The following is an 18,480-nucleotide window of genomic DNA, read 5'->3' as shown; positions in this document are numbered from 1 at the left end:
ACAAAAAAGAAAAAAAAAAGATAAAAAAATCCCTAGGGCTTATCGAAAGAATTGTAGGGGGCATTGTGAGTGTAGGCATGCCGATAAGGAATTGATAAATGAAGGCAACAGTATTTTATTCTCGAATGTATCGGCTAGACGGTGAAGGAAAGAAATATTGCAAAACTGCAGCATTAGGATCTCTCTTTCTCCCTCTCTTTCTCTTGTATCTATTAAAAAAAATAAGGAAGGTAGAGTATAGCAATATAGTGCAGGACCTATTGAATGTAACTAAGACTTAGGTAAGGTGTAGGCTTAAGTGAGACTTAGGTAAGGTTTATAAATAGAGGTTTAGGGTAGCCCTATAGAGAGTTTGCTCCTAGTGTAAGTTAGTTAAGAGTAAGAAGTAATATATTTCTTTTAGGTGTTTGCTAAGTTAGATGTTTGAAAAAGTGCTAGAGTATTCCTGTAGAACATAAGTTTATTATGTACGCTTGAATGATAGAATGTAGGTTTAAATCAGTCACAGATTTAGTATAAAGTGAGTCAGAGAAATGTAGGTTTAGAATATACAGGCCTTAGGTTAAAGATATGGTGGAAAAAGTAATTTAGAGTAGGTTTTCCCAACCTGGAACTCGGAGAGCAATGTCCATGGCAGACTGTGGACTTGGCAGTTCCAGAAAGCCACCAGTAATAACAAGAAACAGTTCCAGAGACTACCAGCTTCAGAAAATAGCAGCCAGAGGATCTCAGAAGCTGAAACCCTCAAGGCATCAATGCCAGGCAGGTGGCAGATGCATGAGGGTCTACAAGCTTTCTACTGAAAAAAAGCCACGGTGAAAAATGAGCAAGCTAAGCCACAGAGAGGCCAATGACAAGCAGCAGTTTGGAAAGCCCTGCAGAGATGCCACACTGCAGGAAAGGTGAGCAGCAAGATTCTGCAAACTTTGAGATGCTACACCTCGAAAAAGAGAGAGAGCTCTGTGGTTTTCGTCACCTCTGGAAAGATGAACAGCAGAGACACTCGGGAACTGCTGAGTGCTCCAGACTGAACAGCCAAACCAAAACTACTGACTGCTATGGAGGATTCCAGACCAGGTTTGCTGAGCACTTGGACTGTCAGCAGTACAAGTAATGGTTTTCGTCCCAAAGCCGGGGTTGCTGTGAGAAGGCCACAGTTTCAGGTCACAGCTGCTGAAGGAGCCCGTGTGGCTATGAGGTGAAGCTCTCTAGCCTGGTCTGGGACTGGTTCTGGAAGGCTACTGTGGCTGGAGAATTTCTCTCCAGCTCCCACCAAGCCCCGGCAGTCCGACAGCCCACTTATAATATAAACACACAGATGCTTATAGTATGGCCGTGGCAGGCTTCTTGCTAACTGTTCTTATAGCTTAAATTAATCCATTCCCATAAATCTATACCTTACCACGTGGCTCGTGGCTTACCAGCATCTTCACATGCTGCTTGTCATGGCGGTGGCTGGCAGTGTCTCCCTCCACCTTCCTGTTTTCTCTTTTCTCCTCTCTGTTAGTCCTGCCTATACTTCCTGCCTGGCCACTGGCCAATCAGTATTTTATTTATTGACCAATCAGAGCAATTTGACATACAGACCATCCCACAGCAGGCTACAGACTGCAAAGCACAGCGGTAGCCGAAATTGGAGGTTTCAGAGAGACTTGCTTGAACTGAAAAGTTTGGTTGTGGCACTTCTATTTGGAACTGTTTGCTTCAGAGTCATTTACGATTCTGACAGCTATACACAGACTTAACGGCAGGCCCTGACTGTGAGCGCTCAAAGAAACTTTTAGGAATGGTACCAGAATTCTCTTTGAACTTTTGAACTTAAAAAATAAAATGGACAGTAATGATTTCATTACAATGGGACAGTTTGAATTTACTTATGCATATAGACTCTATCAACAATGATGACTTATGAACTGCTTGTGGAACTGTTTATATAAAAATGAACTGTTTAAATAGAGAAATTTGTTTTTGTTTTTTTAAAAGAAAGGGGGAATGTTAATATTCCTCAGTATATTTAATTTAAAAAATATTTTCATGTTACTTGAGTGAATTAATGTTATGTTTTGTATAGTTCTATATTGTAGGTTGAGAGTGGGTTTGCAGGTTGAGAGTAGGCTTGTAGAAATTATGTTAACCTATTGATATTGATGCACCATGGTTTTGTGAAGTTAAGAAAGTATTTAAGTTTAAGATGTATACATTAGAAATTTATCCTATGTTTTGTTAGCAAGAAATATTAAGAGTTTGCTTTAAGATGTAAGATTGAGAAAATTGTAACTATGCATAGCAATAGTTATATTAGAATTATGTTAACCTGTTAGTCTTTAAGTTTGATGTAGTTGCATCAAGAATTTTTTCTTTTAAAATATAAAGAAGAGGGACCTGTTGGAGCCCACTAGGTTTCCTAGTGGCTGTACCCAGCAGGACTGCCTAAGAGGTTGATTGGACCACAGGTGTTTGTAAGGGTCTAACTAGCAAGGTGGGTGGGGGGGTCTTTTGCTCCATCCCTTGGCATTGTTATAAATGGCCCTTTAGAATAAAGTTCTGGGCCGGTGGGTAAGGATCCAGGCTCACCCGAGTCTATCCTGTGCTTTCTCTCTGTTTCTCTCCCCTCTATTTCTAAGTAAGTCTCTTATCCATCCTTCCTCAAGACTAGCTGGGGTAAGTGTGGGGGCTGGTCCCCTCCAGGCTGCCAAGATGGTTCAGCAGTTAAGAGCACTTGCTGCAGTTCCAAGCACAGGCTTCAGATGGCTCAGGACAGTTTGTAATCCAACTCGAGGGGATCTGATGCCCTCTTCTGGCCTACACAGGCAAACATGTACGTTTGGGCTTGCATACACACACACACCCATGTACACATAATAAAAAAAAATCTTTTTGAAAAAAAGTATGGATGAGAAAGAGAGGAGATGAGAAGATGTGAAAGTGATGCTGGGGAGGGGAAGGAAGAACAGCGTGTAACAATACAATGTATGAAGATGCTGTGATGACATCCAGGCCTTTGTGCGCTAACCTGAAGGCTTTAAACCGCACACGCACACACAAATGAAAGCTGTACAAGAGAGAGCGCTACAAGTAGCTCTAGGCAGGGTGCTTGCTTAGCATATGCAGGGCCCTAGATTTGCCTCCAACAACACAGATACACACACCAAAAGGACTGGATGGAAAGGCAGAATTTTTTTTTGTTTTGCTTTTGGATTTATTAATATTATTATTATTGTTATTATTATTGTGTATATGTACATGATATGGGGTGGAGGCATGCATGGCATGTGTGGAGGTCAGAAGACAACTTTGTGGAGTGGTTCTGTCCTTCTACTTTTACTTAGATTCCAGGGATCAAACTCAGGTCACCAGGCTTGGGGAGTGAACACCCTTCCCCACTGAGCCATCTCACTGGCCCTTGTTTTTGGATTTTTGAGGCATGTTCTTGTTTTATATCCCTGACTAGCCTGGGATTCACTATATAGACCAGGCTGGCCTTGAACTTGGGACAGTCCTGTCTCTGCCTCTGCCTCCTGAGCATTGGGAAACCGGCATGTGCTACTACACGCAGCTTTTTCAAAAGGTTTGTTTAATGAAGAGTAGTATAAAGTTGAGTTAAAAATTGTAAACTTTGAAATTGCAAGTATTTGAAAATACATACAAGTCTATAGTTATTCCTAAATTAGCTAAAAGTATTAGCTGATGCAGTCTTCTTAATCCCACTTCATGTGATTTTTCACACATCTTGCCTCAGAACTAATATTTGATTGTAGATTCTATGTGAGATTCAATTAGGGATGTTTTACAATATATAATATGTTCACCATAGTAGCTTTCTTATAATCTAAACATTTTTAAATTGTGAAACAAACCAAACTCCTAATTAGTTAGTAGATAACTGTATAAGGATGGTAGTACTGGTAAGTTTAAATCATTTGGGCCATAAAGTAAGGCCTAAAAGATTAGTATTACTTTTGTTTTACTGCTTCATCGGTGTTAGACAAATGAAATTGGTATATCCAGACTTGAAGTATAATGTTTTAAGACAAGGCCTTCCTTTGGCCTTGAACTCATAGCAATCTTACTGTGTCAACCTTCCAAGAGCATGGGTTGCAGGTTAAATTGACTTCTTAAAGACTTTTATATAGAACAGAATTGATATAGAGAACAGACTTCTCTTACTTTTTTTCATCTAAGTAAAAACTTATACATACTAATAAAGTCGATAAATGTTCTCTTGACCTAAGTTTAACATGAGTTGATATTAAAGGGACCATAATTGAATTAACTCCTTATTTCCTTCCCCCCCCCAGTATTTTATTTATAACAAAAATTATCTTGCCTAATTTCAGAGCTTATAATTTTTAGGTTTAACAGATAACAGTGATTTTTTTTCATGCATGTTTATAATGTATTTTGATCATATTCACACACATCCATTACCCTGTCATCCTACTTCCACAGATCCCCTTCCTCTACCTAATTAGTCCCTCTAATGCTTTCATGTCTTTTGTGTTTTCTTAAATGCCCAGCTAGTTACAGTAGAGTTGTTTACAGGAGTGTGGGACCTTCCCAGTGGCTACATCCCTGAAGAAAATGTGTCTCCCTCTCCTAGAAACCATTAGCTGCATATGGATCCTCAGGAAGGGAAGACCTTGCTAACCCCTCCCCACCCCATGTCATGATGTTGGTGGGCCCAGTCTTATGTGGGTCTTGATTAGGTGATCACAGTTGGCTTGAATTCAATAATACTACAGTCACTCCTATAAGTCAACATTCCACACCCATCTCACCCCACTTTCCAGATCTCGCATGCTTCCTGCCCCTTCTGTGATGTACCCTGCACCTTGGAGGCAGGATATGTGACAGAAATGGTCTTGTCATGCTGGGCATTCAGTAGTCACCTATTCTCATCACTTTGATCAGGTCTGAGCATCTGTAATTACTGAGCCCACTACAAAAATAAACTGCTGTAGCCAGAGCCGACAGCAACAATGATCTATGGATATGAACATAATTATTTTAAAGGCAATTTGATAGGTACATCATTCGTCAAAATTAGAGCAGTAGGGACTTCCCTTTTCCAGGATCTATGACATTTCCAAACATGGACTTTTGCCTGAGTTTAGAGTATCAACATGGATTTTCTCCCTCAAAGCAGGACTTCAATCACTCAGAGAATGGTGAGTTACCCTAGAACATGCTCGCCACTACTGCACCAATGGACCTGTCTGTCCTAGTTTGGCAGCAGTATTATTCAGCATCTACAGCTGGATAAAAATGTTAATGATAATTCTCGCTCAGCAGTCCCCGGCACCCTCTGGTACTGTGAGGGCTAGCCAGCAGGGAGGAAGCTCTTAGCTCAGTTTCATTGTAGTTTCTATCATACAAAGAGGGAGTGTGGGTGCTCTCAGCAGTAAGGTCTTACAGTCTCATTTTGATGAATAGCCAACAGCAGTGGCAGTTACTTGTATTGAAATAACTGATAATTAGTGACTGAGTGTTTCTTAGAAAGCTGGTAGCATTCTGGGTTATTTTGCTGTATTCTACCTATTCTACAAGACTGTTATAGAAAACTTTTTCCCCCCAGTACTGAGGCTAGAACCCAGTGCCTTGTGCATGCTCTGCTGGGCAAGACACTCTACCACTGAGCTATATCTCTACCTCTCAAACTTTTAATGATTTCAATTAGTTAATTCGTTGTAAACATTGCCTCTGCAGTTCAGAAAGTTCTCTACATATATGTATCCTACACCAGCCAGTTTTGTAGGTAAAGTTCATAATGTAGAAAGAGAGGCAAAGGCTGGTGGTGGTGGCGGCGGCGGCGGCGGCGGCGGCGGCGGCGGCGGCGGCGTACGCCCTTAATCCCAGCACATGGGATGCAAAGGCAGGTGGATCTCTGTGAGTTTGAGGCCAGCGTGGTCTACACAGTGAGTTTCAGGACAGCCAGAGCTACAGAGAAACCCTGTCTCAGAAAACCAAAAAAGAAAAAAGGGGAAAAAAAGAGAGAGGCAAAGTTCAGAACATATAATTATTGATATAGTCAATGATAAGCAATGGTTTTAGATATATTCATATATCTATCTTCCTTTGCATATATAGATATCAATATGATGGATATTCTTACAACACCATCAATGGCTAAACCTAAGCAAGATTATTCACGAACCCCAGGACAAGTCTTATCTCTCATCAGTTCTTTGGGATTTGTAAGTACTCAATAAGGAAAACCTTTTCTTCATTACCACTTAAAATTTTAACCTGCGCCGGGCGGTGGTGGCGCACGCCTTTAATCCCAGCACTCGGGAGGCAGAGCCAGGCGGATCTCTGTGAGTTCGAGGCCAGCCTGGTCTCCAAAGCGAGTTCCAGGAGAGGCGCAAAGCTACACAGAGAAACCCTGTCTCGAAAAAACCAAAAAAAAAAAAAAAAAAAAAAAAAAAAAAAAAAAAAAAAAAAAAAATTTAACCTGCTTTGAAATAAAAATAACATAGATGTAAATATCAAACATGAGATGGCATTACTTTTGGCAATTTGTACTCAGGTGGTATGGCATCTATTTTCTATATCCATCTGAAGATGAATCTCTTAGTATTGGGTTTTAATTTTTGCTTTTAATGTTTTTTCTTTTTAGAACATTTTTGTCACATGTAGGTGTGGGTGTGTCACGATAGTGTGCAAATGGAAGCAAAGGACAACTTAGAGAAGTCAGTTCTCTCCTTCCACCATATGGGAGACCCAGAAATTGAAGTCATGTCATCAGGTGGGAGGTGCCTTTACCCTTGACCATCTCACTGACCCCAAATAATTTCTCTCTTTAATAGTTCACACCAGTTGGGGAAAAAGATCAAGACTCTACAACCATGTTTTCAGCCCCTAAGTCTGAGGCACAACTTTCTCAAGGATTAATTTGCCCTATGTCCATAGATCAGAAGGAGCCTACTTCTCACTCTAGCGGACTACTAAAGTCACGTAAGTATAAAAGAGTTTTATTCCACTAAGTATGTGTTTTAAAGAACAAAAATATCTCAAAATTTTAAATTCCTAGTAGCAATTTAATAATTTAAAAAAGCCAATATTCGGATGTCTGTGGCACTCCTATATTTTATTACATAAATGATGATTACAGGCCAGGCGGTGGTGGCGCACGCCTTTAATCCCAGCACTCGGGAGGCAGAGCCAGGCGGATCTCTGTGAGTTCGAGGCCGGCCTGGGCTACCAAGTGAGTTCCAGGAAAGGCGCAAAGCTACACAGAGAAACCCTGTCTCGAAAAACCAAAAAAAAAAAAAAAAAAAAAATGATGATTACAGTAGATTTTACAAATCTCACAGAATACACTGTCTTGCTAATAATCATATTCAATTACCTATAATATTGGAATGATTGGGTAAATTTCGCTATACTTGGGTCTATGGAAATTTTATATGAAAAAGGTAAGTGTTTATCTTTATAACCTTATTTCCAAAAGGTTTTGAGGTAGTTTAAGTTTAAAAACTCAAAATAGAGGTTGAGGTTTTCTTGTTCCTTTTTTTAGTGTTTTGTTCATTTGTTTTGTTGGTGTTCTGAGACAAGTTCTCAATATGTTGTCCAGACTAATGTTGAGCTAATAGCCCAGGTTGGCCTTTACATTTCAGTGTTCTTGCCTCAGCCTCCTGAGTATTACAGGTTTGTGTCACCACAACTGGTTTCAAAGTAAGTGTATTTTTTGCATTTAAAAGAAAATGCCGGGTATAGTGGCACACACCTTTAATCACAGCACCAGAAGGAGGTGGATCTCTGAGTTGAAGGCCAACCTGATCCACCTAGAGGATTTGTGTATGAAAAATTAAGTTGGATTAGATGGACTTTGAAATTCTCTTCCTAGTAGTAAAATGTAATGCTTACTATGTTACAAAACTCTAATTTCCTGGAGTTTAATGTCATGTTCATCCTTTTGAAGAAAGGAAACAAGATACATATGTTTAGTTACTTTTCTTTTGCTGCGATAAAACACCATGGCCAAGGCAAGTTAACAAAAGTGGTTAAGAGTTTAGTTGGGCTTCTAGTTCTAGAGGTTAGAGGTCATGAGGGCAGAGCTAGCACACAGGGGTAAGTGGCTTGAGCAACAGTTGAGAGGTCACATCTTTATTCACAAACAAGAAGCCGAGAACGTACTGGGAATGTCTTTTGAAACCTCAGTCCACCCCTGTGATACATCTCCTCCTTTAAGGCTACACCTAATCCTTCCCAAACAGTTCCACCAGCTGGGGACCAACTATTCAAACATGAGCCTATGCAGGCCATTCTCATTCAAGCCACCACAATGTGCATTTTTATAGACATATAAAATCTTTAGATGCTTACATCATTTGGTAAAAGCACAACTGTCTTGTGTGTAGCACAAATTCTAATTAGTCTTAATAATAAAAACCCAGAGTCAGATTCCAGAGTGAAAGCTGAAAGATCAGAGAAGCAGAGCAGCAGCCACTAGAAAGACTTCTTACCTCTAGGAATCCTCAGATGAGAGGGGCCAAGCTCCAGTCTCCACCCTGCCTTATCACTTCCCGTCTCTTCCTCCCCAGTACTGGGACCAAAGGCATGAGATCCCATGAGCTAAGATTAAAGGAATGTGCTATCACTGCCTGGCCTCTAGTGGCTTGCTCTGCACTCTGATCTCTAGGCAAGCTTTATTTGTTAGAGCACAAACAAAATATCACCACACTTGTGTCTAATTGAAAGTAAAGTGAGAACCTTTATTCTGTCTGCAAAACCACTTGAAAAAGCCAGGCATGATGATGTACTTTTGTAATCCCAGAGCTAAGGAGACAGAGACAGAGTCCCTTGAGCTGACTAGCCAGCCAGCCTATCCTGCCTGGCTAACTCTAGGCCTGTGAGAGACCTTATCTCAAAAAACAAAGTGGGAGCTGGAGAGATGGCTCAGCAGTTAAGGGTACTGGCTACTTTTCCAGAGGATCTATCTGGCTTCAATTCCCAGTACCCACATGGCAGCTCACAACTGTCTATAAGTCCAGTTCCAGGGTATCTAACACTCTTACTGACCTCCACGGGTACTAAGCACACACATGGTACACAGACAGACATGCAAGCAAAACACCTATACATATGAAATAAAAATAAATTAAAATTCAGAAAATACATATGAAGATGATGATGATGATGTGTGGTGCCTGAGAAACTGCCCCAGGCTGATCTCTGGCCTCCAACTCAAACACACACATACACCAAGCTAAGGAGCAACCATATCTAACCATGTTTATGTAGGATGAGGGAGCAAGTATACCTTAGGTGCTGCCTTATTGCAGTGCTCACTAATAGTCAGTTTCTTATCATGTGGCTTATCAGATCATAGTAACAAAATCCCTTATAGAGGTATAAGTGTGAAGCTCTTTGGTAGAGTGTTTGTTTTAATGTATACATGGTCATGGGTATAATCCTGAGCAGTGCAAAAAAAAGCAGATGCCTATGGCTTTCTGTAATTCACACTGATGAGCATTATAAATTTCAATGTCTCCAGTACTGCTACAGTTTTAATTAAACATACTGAGCTGAATAAATCTAGTAACATTCTAACCTTATAGCATATCTCAATAATGCACCACAATAAGAATAGTTATTCTATGTAATATATAATACAATTACCTGGAAAGAGTCAGGTTTCATAAAGAACTAATAGCTGTGAAAATAAACAAGTATTTTCTTTGCCCTACAGGCCTTGAAAGAGTTGCATCCAATCTAGAACTACCTGTGAAATGCCTGACTTCTAACCTACTCCAGTGCAGGAAGAGGCTGGGCACATCAAGTACTAGCACTCAGTCTCATACCGTCGCATCCAGTGTGGAATCAGAATGCCACAGCAGTCCCAAATGGGAAAAAAACTGCCAGGTTAGGAGGAAGTCTATGTAAGCCGAAGCTAGACACAGGAAACCCATGATAGCAACCCCATGCCTTTCCATATATGTAAGGAAATTACACTGTTGCATGGGTACAGTTGAAATATTACAAAAACTCATCATTTTTCTGGATATTCTGTCAAATTCTTTTAATATCTTTATTTCATTTCTCATTCAGTTGTGATGTTAGTCTTGCTTAATGTATAATGAGTGATTAAGTATTGTAGTAAACAGATAGAAAATGTTTGGCTTCCTGGAAGACTTTTTAATTTCTTTCTGTGATAAAGACATGGATAATTGTGTTTGTTGTTTACCTATATAAGTTTAAAGCTCATAATGTCTCCTGTACTGTTTCTCACCAATTTCTCATTTAATGGAATGGAAACTCTTCAGAAATAACTTTTAGACCATATAGTTAATAGGGATGTGTCCTTAAAAGTGTCTATTCCAGGGCAATTGTTAGCTAAATAGATTGATATACTTTAAACTATTTGTTTATATAGTGATACATGTTTACAGTAATTATTTTTGGCCTCTAACTTTTCAGTAACTAGATTTTAAGCTCTTGCATTTTGCAATTTTAAACAGAATCACCATACTTCTATTGCAAAATAGACAATGTATTTATAATAGCCCTACCCTTAAATTTGTCTAAATATATTCTATTAATTTTTCTTGTTTAATATATATATGGTATCCAAATAAGTATCAGGACATAATTTATTTAAATTTTGACCAATGTTTCATTCAAAACAATGTTATTATAAGTAATGTAGTATAGTAAGCTTATACAATAATTGTTTTTAGTTCTCTATTATCATAATTCTTCTGCTTCACTTAAAAACAAAAACGGCAACATACTAGTTCATTGGATTACTTATCTCATGTAAGTGATCATAAATTAGAAGCTTTTAAAGAATCTAAGGTTTATAACTAAAAATAGCCTTTTCCTCCTTTTAGGAAAGTACCAAGTCATCCGGCTGTACAATGATGAGCTGGAATGCAGTTGAAATGCTTTATGCAAAATCTACAGATGCCACTGAGACAAAAACAGATCTTGAATTAGCGCTTTCTCCCATTCATGACAGTAGTGCCATTCCTGCCACTGGAAGCCACCATTTGAACCTCCCTAGAAAATGCTTCTCTGAGGAAATCTCTTGTGAAGCGAGAGAACTGGATATAAATGATGAGAACATGATCATTGACATGAGACAGTCTGGTTTCCCTCAGGCCAATCAGTGGGCTATAAAGTCTAGTGGCATGTCTGAAGAACACCTTGGTAAAAGAAATTTTAAAAGAAGTTTTCAATTGGTTGACTCTAGTCCTTGTCAGGAAATTATACAAAGTAAAAAAAACTGTATAGAGTGTAAGCATAGTAAGGAAGTAATAGGTTGCTATGCAAATCAAAATACAGGCATAACAGCTGAAGTCCAGAATCTTAGGCTATCAGCATACAGAAGTCAGCAAAATGACTCTGCTAATAAGGAGAACATTGTCCCCTATTTTACTGATAAACAAACCCCAGAAAAATTACATATACCAATGATAGCAAAAAACCTTATGTCTGAACTAGATGAAGATTGTGAAATGACCAGTAAAAAGGACTGCCTAAGCAGTTCTAATTTTGTATGTTCCGATGAGGATAGAGCTCCTAAAACTGTCTGCGTGGATTCAGATTCATCTTTTCCTGGAATTTCTATGATGGAAAGTTCACTGGAAATTCAGGCCTCAGAACCAGATAAAAGAAACAAGGAATGCTCTTTTGAAGAATCAAATATTGAAGATCTACTTGTATTACCAAAGTGCCAAGAAAACTCCTTGCCAAAAGATGATTGTCATACTTCTCTCCAAGATAATAGCCAAACGTTGGCTTCCTCTTCAAAAGCATTGAAACCATTAACCTGCAAAACAAATGCCGTAGCTTTTCGAAGCTTTAACAGTCATATTAATGCATCCTATAATTCAGAACCGTCCAAGATGAGCATAACTTCTTTAGATGCTATGGACATCTCCTGTGATTACAGTGGCTCATATCCCATGGCTGTGACCCCCACTCAGAAAGGAAGATCCTGTATGTCACATCAGGTATATTACAGTTTGTTAGCACCTTATTCTTTGAATGTTAAAGTGATAACCTAAGACACACACTTGCCTCTCAGGTTATATGATATGAATTATACAGTTTTGTTCTCCTATAGATTGTTGAAAATTTTTCATGTACAAATGTAATGCTGATAGTAATGTGTATTATTCTTAACAGTTATATAACTATGCTTTTCTAAGAAAATACATATTTTCACTGATCTTAACAGTACTTTGAAATATGAAATTGAAGTCTATCTTATCTTCCAACAGCATATATATTTAAATTATTTGTCTTTATTTTCTATACTTGTATAAACCAAAAAATTCCATTTCTTTTATTCCTTTAAAGGGGCATTATAAAGAGATTAAGCTTCAAATTTAGGTTATAAGATTTATGCTTTCCTTTAAGGGCTTAGATGTCCCTTAACCTCAAACCCTATTTTCCAACTGCTTGTAAGGGATAAAAGCCCCTCATACTTATTTCAAAAGGTTGTTGTTAAGCAACAATTACCTTGAAACCTTTTAAGTACCACTTAATACAAGAGATGATAGACTTATTTTATCTTACATGTTGTCTTAATAAGTCAACCATTTGTCAGCCATGGCTTTTCTTATTCTTTGTATCAATCCAGGCTGTGAAGATACTTTTCTTAAGACAGAATGCCTTATTATAAAACTGTAATCTTAACTCTTGGGAGGCTAAGGCAGGGGGATCATGGGTTTGAGGTCAGTGTGGGCTATATAGTAAAACTATCTCAAAAGAAAAGAAAATTTTGTTCTTGGGTCTTTTTTAAATATTTTTCTTTTATAGTCATTTCTTATTGAAATAATTGATGTTATCTGAGCTATTGAACTTTATTATACATAGGACCTTTTCATAATTATAACTAGTATGAGTCTATTTCAAATCCCTGATCAAGGATTTGGATGCATCTTTTATACCTAGAGGCTTTATGTTGTTGTTGTTTCAATGCTTTTGGTCATCTAAAAGAAATTTATTTGTTGTGTCTTGAACTCTTCTTGAATTAGCAGACTCCAGGAAATCAGGTCAAGTTGGGAACATCATACAGAACTCCAAAGAGTGTGAGAAGAGGGGCAGCCCCAGCAGATGACGGACGAATTCTAGGAACTCCAGATTACCTGGCACCTGAGCTCTTACTGGGTACAGCCCACGGTAAGGTATACATTGTATCTTAGGTTTCAAATTTTTACCAATGACTACATTATCCTTTTATGTGACATTGTTTTAAATTTCTTTGATGATCTGTGTTCAATCCCTGGAACCCAGAAGTTGTCCTTGGACATCCATACAGTGGCATATGTTTCTTTATTTTTGTTGTTGTTGAAGGGGACTCCCACACAGCAGGGGGCTTCCTTCCAGATTAGGCACAAAACACACCCAAACACCTGTTTTCATAGAGAGATCCTTTATTAAGCAGGGAAGAAAAATTAAAGTGGCTGCTTTCTAACTCAGGCAGAAAACAGCAGCAAATGACCTTGCTGGTGTAATTTTAAGAGGAAGAAGTGGGGAGGTCTGTATTAGAATGGGCTAGGATGCGGTGGTAAAGGAGATAGAGAAGGGAGAAGGGGAAGGGGCAAGAGAAGGGGGCAGGGATATTTGTCCTGGAGGGACAAAGGACTGCCTCTGGATTGAGGGGAGACAGATGTGGCACACAGGCAAATGGCGGTTTATAAAGGGAAAAGGGAAAACCCCGTGTTAGGTGAAGTATTTCATTTTAATTGGGTATGTTAATTAGGAGAGCCAAAGGGAGCTTCTGATCGCTGGACTTGGTAGTCATCCTCAGGAGGAGGAAATAAGGGCAAAAATTAGGGAATAGACCTTGGTGGCTAGCTTCAAGAATGTAACCTAATGGTTTTTAGCAAGGCAGAGGGAATGGGGGAGAAGGGCAAGGCCTGCCAGAGCCCCACATGCTCTAGTGGCCTAGTGTCCCTTCAGTCCTCCTAAACCAGAGGTCCCTCTGCCTCTGCCTCCCAAGTCCTGGGATTATAGGTGTGTGTCACCAAACCTGGCAAATGAATGTTTTAAATAAATACATTTCTTTAATACTTAAAAAAAGAATGCATGGCATCTCTTTGCCATGTAGCATTTGAAGTGGAAAAAGGACAAAAAGAAACAACCTGGGGCTGGGAAGACAGATGGTTCAGTTAGTGCAGTGTTTGCCGTGCGAGCATGAGGACCCCAGTTCAGATCCCACAAGGACACCCACATAAAAATGAGCCGTCAAGTGGGGGGGGGGGGTGCGGTGGGTAATGGTGGCCAGTGCCTACAATCTTAGCACTGACGAGACAGACAGGAGGATCCTGGGGTCTTGCTGGCCTGCCGGTCTTAACAAATCAGTGAGTTCCAGGTTTAGTCAGAGACCCTGTTTCAAACCCTTAGGTAGAGACTGATAGAAGCAGACACTCTACACAAACCTTTGGCCTCCACATGTGCACACACACTCCACACACAAACATGCATATATCACACTATACACATTTCGGAAAAAAATTCTCTTGATGTAGAGGAGTAAACACTGTAGAGCATGTAACCATTTCTCCTGTGTTATTTACTTTGTGGGCTGAAGATCAAAACCAAGGCCTTAAACGCGCCCCAAGCAAGAGCTCTGCCACTGGGCCACATCTGCAGCTGCAGTGGTTTCACCTTTGATTCAGTCTCACTGATCCAGAGAAGTCCCACCTTAGTCTGGGCTAATGTGCTCATGACTACAAAGTTAGCCCTAAATTTCTGTTTAGTCTGCAGAATTTAACCTCATTTTCTGGTCACAGCCATGAAAACAGCAACTAATACAGTTATGAGTTGCAAAGCTTAACAGTTCTTTTATACTTTTGGATTTGTATAATAGGAACTTCAACATAAGCATAACCAAATACCCTAAATTCCAGGTACCCTGCAGTAGTCCAGAAAGGCAGGTTACACTGTTTCTCAATATCTGAGAGATCCCAAAGGTAAGCAGAAGGCATCAATTCGCCAGGGAAACTCAGATAATTTTCTTTCCCACTTCATCATTTGAACCTGTATGAATCATAGCTTGTAAGTTATGTCTGACATACTCACACCTAATAATCTACCAGCTCCAGCTCTAATTTAGCTTAGATCATTTTGACTCTTCAGAATTGCCCTGAATTGAAGCAACAAATATAAACATTTGTATACAAAAGCATAAGCTTTCACTGTACTTGTGAAATTTAAATACAAGCCTAAAGTAAATAAATAACTCATAGGTAGATTTTGTACCAACTAAGTAGAATAGATTATAATGTAATTACAAAATGAAAACAACTTTTTCTTTCATGGCAAAGTATGGTTAACTATTTAGACGTTAGCCTTTTTAAAAAACAGATTCCTTTTTTTAAAAGATTTATTATTTTTATATGTATGAATGACAGCATTTATGTATGCTTAGCATCTGTTTGCCTGGTATCGAGAGAGGCCAGAAAAGGATGTGAGATTTCCCTAGAACTAGAGTTACAGATTGTTGTGAGACACTATGTAGGTACTGGGAACCGAACCCAGGTCCTCTGCAAGAGCAGCAAATGCTCTCTAACAGCTGAAGCATCTCTCCAGCTCCTGGAAAATAGTTTTCTTGAGTTATAATCTACATTCTTTATAATTCACCCAATTAGTGTATACAATGCAGAGTTTTGTTTGTTCGTTTGCTTTGGTATAGTCACAAGGTTGTACAAGCATTATTACAATATCAGGTTCCATCAGCCTTAAACTATGTATTCATTAGAAGCCACAATCTGTTTTCTCTTGTCCTTTCATCCTACCCCAGCCTTAGTCAGACACTGATCTACTTCCTATTAGATGAGCTTGGCCTATTCTGGGCATTTTATATAAATAGAGCCATTCTAAACAAGAACAAAAATAACCCTCATTTATAGCCTCATAGAATGGGTCAATCCAGAAATGAGCCATCCTTCAGAAAGGTACATTAGAATTATAAAAAAAACAAAACCTATCTTTTTTTTCCTTCTTTCTACATTCTGAAGTGAACTGTATTCATCTGCCAGGGCAAATATCACAAAATACTTCTAAGCAGGTAGCTCAAAATGCAGCAAAAATGTACACTTCAAAGATCTGAAAGCCTAAGTCCAGAGCAGACACTTTTGAAACCTGTAGGAGAGCTCGTTCCTGCTCTGCAAGCTTGTGGGATTTCCTGACCATCTTCACTGCTCCACTTCCATCTCTTTATATGTGGTGTTCTCCCTATCTCTGTCATCATGTGGCTTCATTATTTTGACCTAATGTTATCATAATTTTATAATTTATATACTAATTTCTTTTATTAATCTTTGTTGGCATACTAAGTAATGAGTTTCATTATGACATTTTATTTATGCATATATGTATGTATCACTATAATTGGCTAATATTGATGCCTCTATTCACTAGATACCTTCCTCTACCCAAATAGTCCCATTTCTGCTTTCAAGTCGTGTGTGTGTGTGTGTGTGTGTGTGTGTGTGTGTGTGTGTACTTTTTATTACATCTGTTTCTTAATTTAGTATGTATGTGTGTGTATATAATTCAAAGGACAGTTTTCGAGCTTTAGAATCAAGGAGAAATCCGGTGTCAAAAAAAGTAAGGTAATCAATCAATAAGGAAATCAGTAAAGGAAGATACCTGATGTCTTAGTACTTTTCTGTTGCTGTGAAGAGACTGTGACTAAGGCAACTCTTAAAAAGGAAGCATTTCATTGAGGTGGTAGCTTATAGTTTCAGAGGCTTAGTCCATTACCATCATGGCAGGGAACATGTAAGAAGGCAGGCAAGTACTGGAGTAGTAGCTGAGGGTACATCTTGACCCGCAGGTAGAAAGGCAGAGAGAGAGACTTGAAACCTCAAAGCCCACCCCCAGTGACATACTTCTCCAACAAGACCATGCCTCCTAACCCCTCTAATCCTCTAAAAGAGTTTCACTCCTTGATGACTAAGCACTCAAGTGTATGATCTTACAGGGGCCATTCTGAGTCAACCCATCACACCTGTTGTTGACCTTTTATCTCCACATTGACATGCACAGATGAGTGCACACACACACACAAATACACATCGTATACCGTGCATACAGCACACACAAAAAAAACAAAACAAATTAATAAGTAATGCAGGAGCAAAATAAAAAGTATTAAAGTGGTTTGCTTCTGACCTAGATGTCGGGTATCTGGCTCCAAAATTATCAGGGGAAGGATTCTGCTCCCAGCTCCCTAACACTGACTAATGTGAGTCTTCTGCCATCTGAACTTTTCTGCAAATCATCTATCCCTCCCCATCCACATTATCTCAAACAGCTGTCTTAGTCCTGTGGCTGTGCCTGGTTGACTCTAGGCTCCCTGACTTATGTTTCCTGATGTTGGGCCCCTGTGCAACTCAGTCCTGCACAATAGGAAATCGACTTCTCTGCTGCCTCACTAACTGCATCAGTCCATGTCTCATGAACCCTGACTGGATTGAAGCATTTGTGGTCCCCTCCTGTGGATAGGACTGCCAGTCTCTTCATCAGTGCTCCCTAGCTTACCTTTTGGATAAGGCTTCTGCCTTCCTTGCCCCATGTGGAGCTGTGTAGCTCAATCTATGTGCTGCTTGCCCCATTTGACTCAATTGTTCTGCTCTCAGCACTTCCCAACCACCCAGCATACCCATTGTGATTTCTGATGCTCTCCCACTTCCTGTTGGCAGTAGTCTATTCAATGTTATTCTTCTGTTGTTGTTTTTCTGTTTGTTTTGTTTTTCAAGACAGGGTTTCTCTATATAACAGCTCTGGCTGTCCAGTAACTAGCTCTATAGACCAGGCTGGCCTTGAACTCACAGAGATCCTCCTGGCTCTGCCTCCTGAATGCTGGGATTAAAGGTGTGTGCCACCACACCATTCATTGTTACTCTTATTTGTTTCTTTTATCACATCGACCAGGTGCTCTTAAGCCTCCATGTTCATAGCTGGCTCATTATAAAAACACCAGTCATACTGAATTATAACCCTGTCCTAACCAGGATAACCTCATTTTAACATAATTAATTATATCTACAAATGACCCAGTACTTTTAGTGGAAGTGGTGACAAAATTTAACCCATAATATAAATGCTTCTTCTAATCTTTTCTTGGTTGTTTTTTATGGAATTATGGATTTGAACCCAGGCATGTACTCTACACCTGAATGTCAACTACTTCCCATTTCTTCAAGTTTGTTTTAGGGTTAGGTTTTTTTGTTTGATTATTGGTTTTAGAAGAGGAGGCAGGAAGATGGCTTGAGCCTAGGACTTTAAGGTCAGTCTGGGTAATATAATTCAATCTCTGTCCAAAAATAAATAAAATTTTATTCCAATAAATGTTCTATTTAGAAATCAGTTTTACCTATTAAAATGTACCTCCTAACTCCCTTTCATACCATACTTAAGTGAATAGTTCTTATGAAACTGAGTTTCTCTGTTATTAAAAAGAAAAAAAAAACTGCTGCGGATGGAAAGACAGATCTGCACTTGAAACCTCTTGTTGCC

The 18,480-nt window shown here is 39.2% G+C and overlaps 1 protein-coding gene across 2 annotated transcripts in view; it reads left to right on the top strand.

Moving 5' to 3' along the window:
- Mastl (microtubule associated serine/threonine kinase like) overlaps positions 1-18,480 on the top strand; it is a 40,939-nt gene that overhangs the window by 12,310 nt on the left and 10,149 nt on the right. The window contains exons 5-9 of one of the 2 annotated variants that reach the window (XM_059263692.1): positions 6,088-6,194; positions 6,807-6,954; positions 9,692-9,864; positions 10,833-11,957; positions 12,990-13,131. In XM_059263692.1, coding sequence (XP_059119675.1) covers positions 6,088-6,194; positions 6,807-6,954; positions 9,692-9,864; positions 10,833-11,957; positions 12,990-13,131 — 1,695 coding nt within the window. Of the gene's footprint in view, positions 1-6,087; positions 6,195-6,806; positions 6,955-9,691; positions 9,865-10,832; positions 11,958-12,986; positions 13,132-18,480 lie in introns of both variants that reach the window. The other variant, XM_059263691.1, reaches the window with a different exon arrangement.

Source organism: Peromyscus eremicus, chromosome 5 (assembly GCF_949786415.1).
Source record: "Peromyscus eremicus chromosome 5, PerEre_H2_v1, whole genome shotgun sequence".
Taxonomy (NCBI): Eukaryota; Metazoa; Chordata; class Mammalia; order Rodentia; family Cricetidae; genus Peromyscus; species Peromyscus eremicus.
Note: the sequence above shows the minus strand (reverse complement) of the source record. Positions and strands in the feature narration are given on the sequence as shown.